We start from the raw sequence: 14,912 nt of genomic DNA on the forward strand, positions 1-14,912 counted from the left end.
AGATTAATCCAAACATATTCTGTAAGCTGCAGAAATCTGTCTGCTCCTTCTAACGACCTCACTCAGGAAAGGAAGTAACAGGATGGGATGATGTATTCAAGTGAAACTGTTTAATTCCCGTAAAGTCCAGCCTTTGTTTTTTAACACTTTCTGTATCTTTAAGTTTAACCTGTTGAGTTCCAGTGATGCGCGCATAACAATGTTTCTTTAGAAAAGAGTTTAGGGGAAGTGCTGTAAGAGGATTCCCCCTGGGGAGAGGTTACTCAAAGGCACTGCTGTGGTTTTGTTGCTGTCACGGCCTCTGTGGCCTTTTTGTCACATGCATCCCAGCCTGACAGCATCAGGAGCTCCAACATGGGGGGACTTAATTGTTACGTGACAAACACAGTCAACATTGGGGTTTTCACACTCTGATTTGGAATAAAAGGCAGCTGCATAAATAAAACCTTGATAGGTTAAAAATGACTTTCCTCCGCAGCTTCACCAGCAGCCGGCACATTGTGTTTACACAGTATACTTTCTTGCGTATGGCGCTTTATAGGTCAAATGATTGTTATCAGCGCACTGATATCAGTTTGCATTTGCATGTAGAGCACATTATAACTAATTCTCACAATGTCAGCAGAGAGGAGCCCGAGTTTAACCCCACGTACAAGCTAACCCGAAGCTACACCAGTTTGCTTTTCATTCAAATCTAAAATGTGCATTGCAAATCTCCCTGATGAGCTCAGCTTAGTCGGACCTGCAAGCCGTTTGGCCTCAGTCTGCCCTAAGAGCATTGGCCTGTGAAGTGCCATGCTTAAGTCACGGGACTGAAAGCAACAACCTGAGGTGACGCAGCAGGCGAGTGTGTATTTACGAGTCACATGTTGACCTACCTCTCGTGCAGGGATGTCAAATGCTCCCGTGCACTCGCTGGTATGTGTCACGATTGTTCCCGGTGATGTCTGTAAATGCTACCGGACCTGTGTGCGCTGGTACAGAAGGGAAAAGGAAGTGTGTGCCTGGGTTGATATTGTTATCAAAGCACCGCTAATGCGTTTATGCTCAAATAAACACTGAACATGAGAGGAATGTAAGTGCTGTGATTTTTTTCTCTCCCTCCTGCTAAACCAAACCAGCAGCTCTGTGAATGAGCAGTCCAAACAGGTCACACATGTCCTTTGTTGCATTTGGGGCCACCAGTTGCTTTTAACGGATTTAAAAATGCCGCAGCCTGTCAGGTCGGTCCCCCTCGCTGACCAAATACACACAAAGCTCTTTCATCCTGCCACCTGCTTACACTCTAATGGAGTGTAATGTCATTATGATTATAAAGTGATCTGTAGTTTTATGAACTGTCGCCTACTTTGGGGTTTAGCCGGGCACTTGGGCGAGCGCCAGATCAGTGCATGTTCAGACTAGTCCTCCGTGGAGGCTGACTGAATTCCTGTCTAGCTGTTCCCACAGGATAAAATTGTCATTCCTGTGGGAAATACATTCTTGTGACTAAGCTTTAATTTGCTTACTATCTTTTTTCTAATCCACTGTTGTTTATATATGCACAACAGAGGTGCTAGTATCACCACGCACATTTTTTAGGTCTCCGTGCTCGTGTTTGTGTTTTCACTCGCCTGTGATGGTTTTTTGAATTTGTCAGCTCTCATTCACTGGTTACGCAAGAGAGCGGCGATAGATGAGGCAGCATTAATGGGCCAGTCTGTGTTTTTAAAGCATTAATGAGCCCCACTATCTGCGTGGCTTCATGAGCTCTGAATGGGTGGATGAATAAAAGGTTCCTCGAAAACACCTAAAGTCTTTGTGTTTGTTTATACGTAGTTTTCCAGGTCAGATTTCTATTGTTCTATTAATAAAAGCTCATAATCAGGTGTCAAACCTCTGTTTTCATTTTATCATGGCTGAAAGTCACCTCAGGAGTCTTCAAAAAATTCCACAAACATATGCCAGTGAAGTCATACATGTTGCACCAGCTGACGAGGACTTTAGTTTCACTTGACGCTGCACATTTTCCCCGGGCTTCCCCATCCCAGAATGAAGAAAAAACAACTATTTTTGTCACCCAACAGTCATCGCTTTTAACCTATATATCATACTTCTAACTCATCCTCTTGTGTCCAATCCACATACTGAACTAACCATTGTTTTTTGTCTGAGACACAAACTCGGCGCGTTGTACAAAAGATTTTAGAGCAAATGTTGGCTTCGACTGTTTGGACAGGGAGTGGCGGCTCCTCTTTGAGAGATTTGTGGACCCGAAGAAACAATCAGGGGAGATTCTGTTGATCCTCCCTTTTGTTTCCAGTGGTGCAGCCTACCTGGGAAAACTCTGTCACGTGACCTTCCTCTCTGTTTGTAAATGACAACCTATTCCAGCTGTTTCCAGTCAACAGCACATTTATTATTTGTAAGAACAACTCTTTCTGTGAGGAAGACACACGGCAGGTGCTGGCAAGACTAGAAACAAAGCTCACCGGTAAATGGTCAGTGTGTGTGTGTGTGTGTGTGTTTATGAAGAAGCTATCATTTATTTCATACAGCAAGAAAACAGAATGTAAGGACACCAAAGCCAGGACAGCACAGATCACATGCTGTGTGTTCGTGCGTCACGGGTGCCCTGTCCTGGCCTGTGGGTGACACACTGTCATTTAGTGCTATCTTTTCATTGAAGATGACTCACCCTCCCTCTCCCTCACCCCTTGCAGCAGGGAGAACAGGATCAGCTGCCCACTGCCTGTAGGCTGCCTAGTGATGTCTTGCGTTGCATAATTTGTTGAAGTTCTCCTTTCTGTCATAAAGAGAATATTAGTCACGATTAATCCTTTATTCTTAATTGATTTATGGGAAAGCCGATCGCTTCTAGTCATGCTTATGTTTCTGTTTCTATTTAAAACGTGTGCCTGGCTGTAACGTCAGACTTCTGTTTGACAGGCAAATGATGCTCTCAGTCTTTTCGTGTCCTCTTCCCCTGACCTGGCCACAAGCCAGGTTTCTCCCTCCCTCAAAAACCCCCAAATCTCCCACCCTCCACTGTCGCCGACCTCTTCCCACTTCCCGTCACTATAGTAACCTTAACTTTATTTACAGCCTCGGCCAGTCTGGTTGACGGCCGTTGTGGCTGAGGGGGCTGACCACCAGCAGCACTTTGCACTGCCGCAGTAAAACGCTGTGCTGTGGAGGGTTGTGGACCTCCAGTGTGTCGGGGCCAGAGATGAACCTCCTGTCGGCTTAGATCGAGTAAACGCTCAGCTCGGCTCGGCTTTGCAGCAAAGTCGATCTTTTTACTGCTTTTCCAGCCACGCTCTGTAACAAGATTTGCCCTGTGGTAGATTTATGTCAATTAGCAGGTTCTTATCCAAAGATGCTTTCGTCGATCCAAATTAGGATTGCACTACATTCAACCACATGAGCCACTGGAGCAATATGAAGACATCTTTAGTTTAATTAAAGGCCTCTTTCTGTCTGTCTGTCTGTTTCAGAAAGCATTGTCATGCAACAGAACAGCACAATGGATGCAAAGTTAAATTTGTCTACTAGAAAATATGCCCACATGCAGCGTTAGGAGGACGTCTAGCACAGTATTCCCATGGCAAACTAAATCAGTGGGACTCATTTCCTCCCCCCAAACATGGCTCATCTTTATTGTGGTTTCCATAGGCAGCTATTATGGTGCTGGTAAATTGGTCTGTAATCAGCATGGAGGGCCACCCTGGTCATACACCGTACATGTAATGGGAAAATACTAAACCGAGTTCCCTGTTTTTTGCCTGTGTGTGTCTTAGTGGATTTGGCTTTGAACCCGTGTTTCAGGCCTGCTCTGGATGCAGTGTTTTAAAAGTGTTCATTTTCAGCTTCTGTCTCTGACATTTGTTCCCTCACTTTTGCCTCTTTCTCTCCATCACTGTCTCTTTGCAGAACACAACAGTCTTTAATTATAGTTTTTTTCTTGGGACAGTGATGCTTAGGTTGTAACAAAGTGAGTGCTTTTGAAGTCGTGCTGACACGAAAACAGCGCTTCACGGAGTGAGCGTCCTCGTTTCTGTCTGATTGATCACCTACTGCGATCAAAACTATAACACTCCGCTCTTAAATGATAAAATCAGCAATTGTGTTGTGCGCTTTAAAGCTTTGTGACTATGTTTTGATGTTTGTCAACAGGTTAAGCACAACAATATGAGCCTTGGTGGGGCCAGGAAGACAAAATATTGTGGTGGGTGGAGAGGCAGGAACAGGAGAGAGGTGGGGGCGGCTTGAGACATTTCTGAGGTCTTTGTTGCTTTCTTTAGAACGTGTTTATCCTGTGGTAACAAGCTGCAGCGTGGCCAGGCGGCCGACTGGAGAGCGATGGGTATTTATGTTGGCCTGAGAGGTTATTGCTCCAACTCCTTCGCTTACCTGCGTAAACTATTACCTCGTGGTGCCTCGTATCTTTTTCTCAAGAGACAAGCAGTTTATATCTGCTTTTATAAGCCTGGTGAACCCTCTGCCATGCACCCATATTTATTTATTTATTCATTTTGCACCTTTGTTCATTAGCATAGCTCCAAAAGAAATCACCCAGGACAGAAACACATGTAGCTGATTACTCACGGGAACAAGACGCAGATTTTATTGCTCCAAATGGTTTTTGTTGCAAACCCAGCAAACAAACAGCAGGCTGGGCAAAAACTGATCCCAGCATGAGGATAGGCTGACGGATATGAACACGTTTTCCATGTACGGTGGAGTTACAGTCGGATCGTCTCTTACAAAGCAAGAAAATATTTATGAGATTATTGCAACGACAAAAAAATTAAAAACGCATGCGTCTGTGGCACAGCCACACAACGTCCTTTTCATGCACACAGACCTGAGCCTTATTAAAATTATAGAAAACTCTTTCCTGATTTATCATCTACTAAATTCTGTCTCATGTGTTGCACTGCAAAAGTGCATCTGGCAAACATTTGATTAACTAACATTTTTGACACGAGCACGATTAAAGATGTCTTGCATGCACTGAAAATTAAAACAGTGTAATACAGCTGAAAATGCTCACACTCTGCAATAATACAGGGTAAATTATTGACTCAGAAAGTTGTTGAACACAAGAATGGAGACTTCCATGTTGCTGCCTGTCTTACGTGTACATAATAATGACTGATGGGAAAAATCCACCATCCAGTAACTGCTTACTGTCCTTTCTTAATCACTTAAATATTGCAAAGTAAATCACCAACAGATAGTGAACCTGGCCATTCACAGATAGCCAGTCTATTCATCCAATTGCCTGAGCTTAATCGGAATAATCAGGATTAACTGGATAGTCCCTGTCACCTCTCAAAGCTTCAGATCTAAGATGTCTAATCCAAACCCCAAAATGATATTCAACACAGGTGCAGGTGTAGCTCACTCAAACTGCCCAAGAATCCCTAATATTATCTGCATATAGGCCTACTGTATGGAGCTGTTAGAGGTTCCACGTGTGGTGTTGAGTAACTGTATACAAGGAAGGAATTTTTAGGTTTGAACTCGGTGACCCAGTCAACCAGTTTCAGAGTCTTATCCCACGCCTCGAAATTAGGCAACAAGTGTTTTTGTTGCTGCAGGTTTACAAAGACACTCGTACTCATGCGCCCGCAGCAGTGTGCTTATCTCTTTGCCCTGTTTATTGTTCTCTTCTGTCTTCTGATGTCATTGTGACCAGAAGTCATCACATAACAGCCCGACCAAAAATACCTCTCCTAACCTCCTCTTCTCCTCCGCCCAGACCTCCATCACCTCCAGACCTGACCTCTCCCCTTAGTCGATATTAACTGAGCTGTCCAACGTCCTCCATCCCTTCCAGCTCATTCAAACTTAGAAATCTAAAAAGGTAGCAGTCACATGACTTGGTCTGCTGTGCTAGAGGTGAGGATTAACTGAACCTAAGGGGGCTGCCACTCGTACTTGCTGAATGTGCTTCAGCCACAACAGCCCCCTGAACTCTGACCCTTCAGCTCTCATCAGTCATCGTCCATCACCCGGTAAGAGACAGGGCTGCTTTTGTCTTCTGTGGAGGGGCCAGCCTCAGCTGCTTTTCTCCCTTAGGAAGCACACTTGGGACGTGTAGCTGCCAGTTTGTAGTTGTCTGTCTTTAAGATTAGGGTACATAAAGTGAAACACTCTGTTAGCTGGAGGAAGTGATGATAAGATTAAAGCATGGATTATACCGGCTCGTAGCCGGCTCAGCAGATAGGAAATGCCAGGAATGAATTAGCCTGTGAGGTTTTAGCACTGAAGGAAAATGTGCATCTAATATATATTCTGATTAATATTATTATTTATATTAATATTAACATTTTGTACTGTCTGCAGAAGAAGAGACAACAGGCGCAATAGAGACGGAGATCATCATTGTGTAACTTCTATCCCCAGCTCCCAGTGTGTGTACAGGCTTTGTTGTTGTCCTGTGAAGTCATGCATTACAGGATAGCTTAGCAGTATAGTCGAGAGGAGCTTTTTCTTTCTTTTTAATTACTGCACAGCCTGGTCCAGCCAGAGACCATTGTGCCAAAGCGCTGCGAGTTCCCACAATGGAGCTGCTCAGCAGAGAACAATGAATCAAATTCCTGACCGTTCCCCACAGGTTCAGAGGCCGGGCTGACAAATAAAGACAGCGGAGTTACAGTGGCTTAGCTATTCTACACCCAGTAGCTTTCCCAGTGGCCACCCCTGTGGGGATACTGGTTTATGTGTGTGTGTGTGTGTGTGTGTGTGTGTGTGTGTGTGTGTGTGTGTGTGTGTGTGTGTGTGTGTGTGTGTCTGTTACATGGTGGCAAGTGCTCCCACTGGGAGCACAGGGAGGGGTTGAAAGATGGGGGAGGGAGATTGTTTGTTTCTTTCTGTTGGGGGAGAAAGACTGCGTGCTCTTTTACTAATGTAATCAAACCCCTGAGAACGAAAAGTTGGCAACCAAAAGCTGCACTGAAGAGCATTATGGATCTGAACCGATCAGTTTTTTTCCCTTGGGACAAAGATGTGAACTTGTTTCAGAAATCCTGTTCAATCCTGTTTGCTGTTGTTTAATGTTGTTCATCACAAATACAGAGTCCTGGGCTCTTACGTGCTTTAGACAAAAAAACAGCCAACTGTTGAGATTAGGATAAGAATAAACTAACCTTTTGCAAAAGGATGTGCTCTGTTTATATTGCCTAAACTGTGTGCTTACACAGGCTTTAAGTAGGCTGCAGAGCTTAAAGGCCACTAGGCGGGTCTAGTTCCATTTATGTTGTCCAGATTGTCCAGCTCTTGTGCTGCTGTCCTGAAAGTTTATCCATTGTACTGCTAAACTTTTGCTGCTAACCTGGTTTGCACATAATCACTGTTTACTGAAACAGTGTGTGGTGGTGAGACCCCACATTGAACAGCAGGTGCCACATTAGACACAGCCAGATCCCCTAACCTTTAACCTCTAACCCTGGCATTTGTCAGTCATCTTCTGCACTGTCAGTGATTACAGTCTGTCTTCTCCATTCTTCCTTTTTAAACTCTTTGTGACACTGGTACTCTCACACCTTCTCTCTGATTGTTCCCGGATGAACAGAATCAACTTTTTGGGATTTCCTTACCTGGATGATCGAGCCTCTGTGGGCTGGGAATGAAGTACTTATTTGCAGACTCAGGATGAAGGAGTTCTTTGTGCTGCAAGATTTTGGTTCAGATTTTGAAATGTGAGAACTTTATTTTTAGAAAAGTGAGATTTATTATTTCACAGCTTAACGTAAAGTCTTCAGAATGCTAAGTTAGCCTGCAAAATGCATTTACACTGATATGAAGTGGAAAACAGCAGATTGTCACATCTCACACTGGACAACTTTGAGCTAAAGAATGATGAAGCACGAACCAGCTGTCAAAATGCACACAGTAATTTAGACTTTTTGATGATGAAAATAGAAGGAGGTAAGTGATTGTCTGGTGTTTTGGTGCTTTGCATGCACTCGCTCTGGTTTGAGGACATTTGCCAAGCGGTTCTCAGAGGCCATAAACCTCCAAAGCATTTCATCCTGTGCAGGCTTTTCAAAAGCATTCACACACTCCTCCCCTCTGCTTCCCCCTTTACTCAATTCACAATAACGTGACACTCTATCTCTTTTACTGGTTTCTCTGCCCTTTAATGAAAATTGATAGTCTCGCACACACATACACACGCCCTAACAGCCATTGATTGAGGCACAATAAATGTTTTATAAGCCTCACTGTTAGGAGGCTTTTTTTAAGTGTCAGAGGGAGTAAATGTCCCCTTTCTGTATTTGGCACAAATAAAAACATTTTAAACCTAAGCCAGAACATCACGGAGTGATTTTCCTGATGCCTACGGCTCTGACTTCTAGGAAAATTCTTGCCAAAGAATGAAAGTGAAAACAAGCTAAAGGAGAGGATAGCCCCTCATCAGTTAGTCCTCCAATCAATTAATTCCACAGTGTTTTCTGATATCTGTGTTTTTCTAACAGTTAAGATCCTGCAATTGGAGCACCTTCAACTCTTTTTGTAGCCTAAACCACAACTTTCCCTTGTTGGTGGAAGGACGGTGGCACCATTCCACAGGAAATGCCTTTTTAACACAGCAGGAAAGGGAGACTTTGCCCCGTCCAGAGCCACGTCTTTGTTTTCATCTAATCGCATTAAGTGACTGGCCCTGTGTTTGTGCTTGGCTTGTGTTCATGTCAGTGTGGGCTCAGGCCAGTGCTCAGCCCCTTTCCTACAATGCGAAGTGGATTCCTTCGCAGAACACCGGCCAGTCGAGGGTTAAGCCTAAAAATTCTCTGAAGTCTTGCCTAAGATTAGCATGCCGAGGAATGAGAAAAATGTAATGAGCCTAACTGGACCTGACTTGTATGGAGGCTAATGGTTAACGAGTCGTGATGGATTTTCTCTGTGATTCAGTGGAGATGACCTGAGCTCTCACATATATTTATATTTTCTGAAGGATTAAAATTGCTGTCAGAGTGAACTTTGATACCATAATGAGGTTTTAATGTGTCTGAAAGGTGCTCTTTTATAGGCACTACAGCCATGTGAACAGAAAGATTCGCTCTAAAGTCGATTGCTACCATAAAACATGCAACAGGTGTTAAAGAGTTTGACATAACTTTAAAAAAATCATGAGAAGTGATGGTAAAAATGTCCTGAGGTCTCTTGACGCTCAAAGACTCAGAGTATTTACCTCATGGGAACTCTGTGGCTGCAGAGCTCGCTGAGTCACCTGGCGACAGTCGTCTGATTTGTATTCTGATTGGTGGATGGAACTTTTTAAACTGAGCCCTGCCCACAACACCAAAATGGTTTAATTTCAGTCCGAGTCCATAACTCAGAAAATATGTTTTATGGCTTTTTTAAACTGTTGTGCTTGTATTCATGCTTTAATGCGTTTTAATGCTACAAGTATTTGCATGCAATTCAGTATTGTTTGGTCAGGAGTGACTGTCACATGCACACCTTTGTCTTTGCTTTATGCAAAATCTCTGCAACAGGTGCACAAACTGAGCCCCACAGGGACATAAACAGATGAGGTCCCATTTAAAGACAAAAGCAACCACAGAATAAACTCACAGGGCTTCACTCATACCTCTACGTTTGATAAGGACCCATCTGGAGATGTCGCACGTGGCCAGGCTAAAATTGTCAAGTCGCTTTTGAACTTGGATGCCCCACTTAAAATATATCGCCTAATCATGCGCCGCACTAAGCAATGTCAGTTGTGCTTCGTGCATGTGCTGAGGTCTGAAAGAGTGGGAGAGTCTTGCAGCTGACGGGTCTTTCAGAGGGAAACGGGGCGCAGGGCCATGTAGCTGCAGCTGCCGCCTCTGTGTACGCTCTTTGATGGCGAGAGGCGATGGCGTTTACTTCCACACCCACAGCTACACACACTCACAAAATATACAAAGGCTCATTTTCTCCTCTGTTGTTTGAACTTTACTTTCTGGTCCCCTGAGGGGTGCATTGCATGCATAGGGAGGGCATGTTTTGTGCATTTGTTTATTATAATGCACAGATTTGAAATCATATGCAGTGTGAGATGAGGCTGTTTCAGGTCTCTGCAGTTCATGTGTGAGCTGCATCCTTGTAAGTTCAGTGACTGTAGCAGTTGGTGTGACAGTCCAAGTCATTTGTTAGTGGAGCTCGGAATAGAAGCAAGGGGACACCCATGATACTGACGCACTTATTGCAAACACCCACACCCACATAGACCTAACATGCATACACACAAATACAGCCACCCATTGTTTAACCAGTCTAACAGACTGAGAGCTCTCAACCGTTACTCTGTTTATGGTTTGTTTATCTAGCAAAGATAGCCATCCCACCTGCTCCTTATCTGGACGGTGCACACGCACACTTGGAACGTGCTAAAAAACCTGACATCACCTGATTTTTGTAGTTTTGTTTTGCATGGTGACAAACAGGTTGGTGAATGACATCAACATACTTTGGTTAGATTACCCTCATTCGCTGTTTTTTTTCCCTTTTCCTTCTTGTGTGTCTTGTAGGTTTGGATGACAGCTTGCAGCAGTACGTTAGCAACTTTGAGCGGGAGAAGATCAGTGGCGAGCAGCTGCTGAAGATCACACATCAGGACCTGGAAGAGCTCGGCGTTGCCAGGATTGGCCACCAGGAGCTGGTGCTGGAGGCTGTCGACCTGCTATGTGCTCTGGTCAGTAGATCTGTTTCTGGTTGAATCTATGTGAGGATTTTATAGGCTGTACCTCAGGAAGGCTCTGTTGGTCCCGACCCTCCCCCCTCGCTCTCATTCACTAAAACCTCAACTGGTAGTTTCTGGTCTGGCAGCTAAAGGAACTAGCGATGCAGAAGAGCTCATCATTTCCCACACATCTCAGCAGGGTGTGGAGGCATCGCGACACATGAAGCAGCCTGAGGACACTGGAGAAGAGCAGTATCACTCAGAGCAGGTCACAGGTGCCACAGCTGTGTGGCAGTTTGTAGATGTGGGAGATAACAGAAGCTGATCCTAATGGGTAACATGTAGCTAGCAGTGGCAGTTAGATGTGTTTGACAGATAAGATAAGAAGCTCCTCCTCCTTTCTCGCTATATGTGCACCAAATACATACATACTTAAGCTGTTTGTTCATCAGTCTCAAAGGAAATGAAAAGTTGGTTTCGTGCTTACTCCTGCAATCATCTTCACTCCTAATTCCAGGCTGAACCTCTCCCGGTTCAGTATCAAAATCCCATGTTTGGCTCCTCTTGCTCACTTTGAGTCACGCTGATCTGCTGTCCATCACCACAGATCCCAGAACAGCTTCCAGCTAAAATGTGTCTGCCTGAGACCTGCAGGCGAGTAAAGAGTGATGAAACCCTCCGCGCTCCAACTGAAAGAGAAACAGGTTCTCCAGCAGATGGGATCGATTTGGAGTTTTATCACTTCCTGTGCCATAAAAGTCCAAGCTTGTGGTCCCCGCGTTTTGATCAGTGTCAGCATTTCTGTGCTCTCTTAAAACACTTTACATTAATCATTTGTGGCATGGTTATTTTTGCTCAAAGCTATTTAAATGTTAAATCTTTCTTCTCCTGCATGAGGCAGAATGGAAAATTGTGGGTAGAATAGATTTGGAGCTACTTTTACTTTTTTTTTTCTTAGCGCACAAAAGCCACATTTGAGTTCTCGTGCATTCTTAATAAAGCAAGTGTACGTGCGCTTAGCTTGGATCTTATTATCGTTCCTTGGCTTCTTTGCATTGGAATAGAGTCACATGAACTGAGCTATTTATATACACAATCTACAGGAAGGACACTGAAGTATCTAATCTCATGACAAAAGTCCTACCTGTCTATATATCAGTTTAATTGAGAGTGATATGCAAAATATGTTAATCTCTTCCCTTTGACACAGTTTTTGACAGTTTTTCCATCAATGCACGATAAGCTCCTGCCTCCTATCAGTGCTCGACCTGTAGTCACCGCACTGAACAGATGGAAGCATTCAGCACGTATTCATTGGGGTTTTTTTTATTGGATTTATTTATCATAAAATTTGCACCATGTGTTGGACTATCCCAGTAACCAGGCCCAGATTTGGATTCATCCCTGGAATCTTTTGCATTGACAAAGTGGAATCTCAAGTGCTTTTGCTCTAAGATTTACGGTAAAACATGCTGCCAGTTTGTGCTTTGGTAGTTGGTGCACTGTCCTTAACCTTTCACCCCTGATTGAAGCCTTGCAGCATAATGTTTTTTGTCTGTTTGGGGTTTCCCTATTAAGAAGCGGCCTCAACCTTCCACTGGGCTCATGGGAGGAAGTGAGGCCCCCGATTCAATTAGCTTTTACTCAAGGTCACTGCTACTCACAGGAACGCAGCCCAGCAGCACCCGAAACCCCCACACGCTCTCACACTTTCACCCACTTTCTCCCTCTTTTTTAAAAATTTACTGGGAGGTCAGACACTTCCTGTTGACGTAGAGGCCCTTTGCTGCAAGGCTTTGCTCTCGTTTTTTAAATGTTTATGCATGTGTGCACATCTTTGTCTCGTTAATAGTCACAAACCTAAATCATGATGAAAGATGAGCTAACATACAGCGCTGCAAACCTTTAGGAAGCATCGTACTCGTCCTCCTCCATCCGTGCAAAGGAGATCAAGACCAAACTGCTGTCTAGAGACAAAGAAAGAACACATCAATTCATTTTACTGGTCTTCTCACGAGCCTTGATGCTTTCTGCAGAGTCGGTGCTGAAACTCAACACTTCTTTCATCACACAAGCATTAGCTGCAGCCATTGAACACGGCTTCATCATGGGCCACAGCGCTGCTGCAAATGTTTGTACTATTGCTTAAAGATATGTCCTTTATAGTCAAGTCTGAGGGGAGGAAGCACCGTGTTGTGATAACCGTTCTTGATTTCTCCTGAGGAGCCTAAAGTCAGCGAATAACCTCTTCAAAGAGCCCCAAGGCCTTACTTTAAAAATAAAATCTGCCATCTTGGTTTTTGATTAGCTTGGTGTGTCTAAAAAGGACACTGCAAGAATGTAAATTTGACTTGAAATGTTGTGAGGATGAAAAATGGGTTGAGTGAAAATGCAGATTTTTCTCAGACGTGGTTTTTAGCTCAGCTGGCAGCGTGGGACAAAAGCTCAGCGGACATCTGTGGGCCAGTCAGAGCCGCTGCAACGGTGTGATTAGCCTGCTAATGAAAAAGCCAGGAGAGGTGTTTGATCTGGAAGGAGCTCACGCGGCCTCTGTGCTAAAGTTACACCGAATGAGAAATAAAACCGTCAAGTGACTTTTCTCTCTTTTTTCACATATTCCTTGATCATGTTTGCATTTCCTTAATGATGTTTCAACAAACCATTTCATGCCAAGTGTGGCGTGAATAATGCTGCCTACAGCTACTGTTTGACTAGTCTGATTATTCCAATGTGTCCCCGGAGACTAAAACTGGTCAAATGTATGTTTTTGAGCCCATGTTGGCGAGGGGCGGTGGAATAAAAGGAGACGCTAACCACTTGCAGATCTCGTTTGTTGGTTGCCAAACACGTGCCGTGTTACTCCTTGCAAAGCATATTTAGCTATTGGCATGTCACTCAGAGTGCAGCGTTTGCTGGCAGCGATGTGACATCCTGTAAGCTGATATTTACCAGGACAAGAGCCAGGCTGCCCTTCCACTGCGTACATATGGAAAAAACACATTATTCCAATTTTTCAGCTGCAAGAATGCAAAAGTTTAAACACTGTCGACTCTGATAAAAGGTGAATTTTGTTGCTGCCCAGTTTCCTGCAGCAGCTCACTTCACAGCTGCTTTATAGTGTACTCCCTGATCTTTGAGACCGGCATACATTCCTCTTCTAAATAAGAGGAATGTATGCAGGAAACAGCTTAGACTTAAGAATGAAAACTTCACACCGCTTGATAAGAATCAGGTGATGGCACAAGTACACCCTCTCTCACACCCCAGAACAAATCTAGAGCTGGGTGGGGTAATGTCTTGTTCACGATGTTCACAGACAAGTGAACTTAAATCATATCTGTCAAATCAATGATTACAGCCTTTCAGTGGACGGGAAACAACTTGTTTTGACAGGGTGGGACCATAAGCCTCGCAGGTAGACTGTGTAGGATTGATGCTTTTATGTTGAGTTTGATTGGCACGAGTGTGCTCTTAAACCGTTCTGTTATGTTTAATTTGCTGTTTCAGAACTACGGAGTGGAGTCAGACAACTTGAAGAATCTGGTAGTGAGGATGAGAGCTGCCACCAACAGTCTGCACATGGCCACGGCCGACCGCAGGAAAAGCCCTGCCTACGATGGAAGCGCCTCGCGGAAGCCACCTAACGATTTTCTTACCTCCGTGGTGGAGCTGATCGGTGCTGCAAAGAGCCTCCTGGCGTGGCTCGACAGGTAACACTTTGTCATGGCCTAATGAGAGGTGGAAGTGTCACGTTCGATCACACTAGTTTGAAATAAAGATGCAATTTGATATTCAAAAAATCGCTTTTTAAATCCTAAAAACAGAAAACGAGGCTGTTTGTAATCAGACATAAGAGTTCATTTTCAGCATTATAAAGACCTTTTGCATGTCAGCTTAACGTTATATCCAGCTGGCAGAGTGTCCTGTGCGCTCCTGTTGACCTGCTCCAAAACACATTACGCCATAAAAGCCGAGCATATTAAGCAGGTTGCCAGGATTAAGTGTTAGCTGGCTCAAATTAAGCTTCTCCTTTTTTATGACAGGCTTGGCTAAAGTGGTGCATTGATGTCATTGTTTAAATGGTTGTTGTGATGCTGAAGTGCAGGCAGAGCCAAAGAAAATTTATGGTTCAGGTTTGTAGGTCATTAGGCTTCTCTGACTTGGTTTCTTACGATCTAATAATAATGTATTTGTACAGCACATTAGCTCAGCAAACAAGTCTTTGCACATTTGGTATTAGATCTGTTTCTGGTCA

At 44.0% G+C, this 14,912-nt stretch overlaps 1 protein-coding gene across 1 annotated transcript in view; it reads left to right on the forward strand.

The window, feature by feature from the left end:
- The window catches only part of LOC134645102 (connector enhancer of kinase suppressor of ras 3-like), a 28,214-nt gene that overhangs the window by 3,734 nt on the left and 9,568 nt on the right, over window positions 1-14,912 (forward strand). Inside the window, exons 2-3 of the mRNA XM_063498388.1 lie at window positions 10,506-10,669; window positions 14,165-14,367. Coding sequence (XP_063354458.1) covers window positions 10,506-10,669; window positions 14,165-14,367 — 367 coding nt within the window. The remainder of the gene's footprint in view (window positions 1-10,505; window positions 10,670-14,164; window positions 14,368-14,912) is intronic.

Source organism: Pelmatolapia mariae, linkage group LG16_19 (genome assembly GCF_036321145.2).
Source record: "Pelmatolapia mariae isolate MD_Pm_ZW linkage group LG16_19, Pm_UMD_F_2, whole genome shotgun sequence".
Classification (NCBI taxonomy): domain Eukaryota; kingdom Metazoa; phylum Chordata; class Actinopteri; order Cichliformes; family Cichlidae; genus Pelmatolapia; species Pelmatolapia mariae.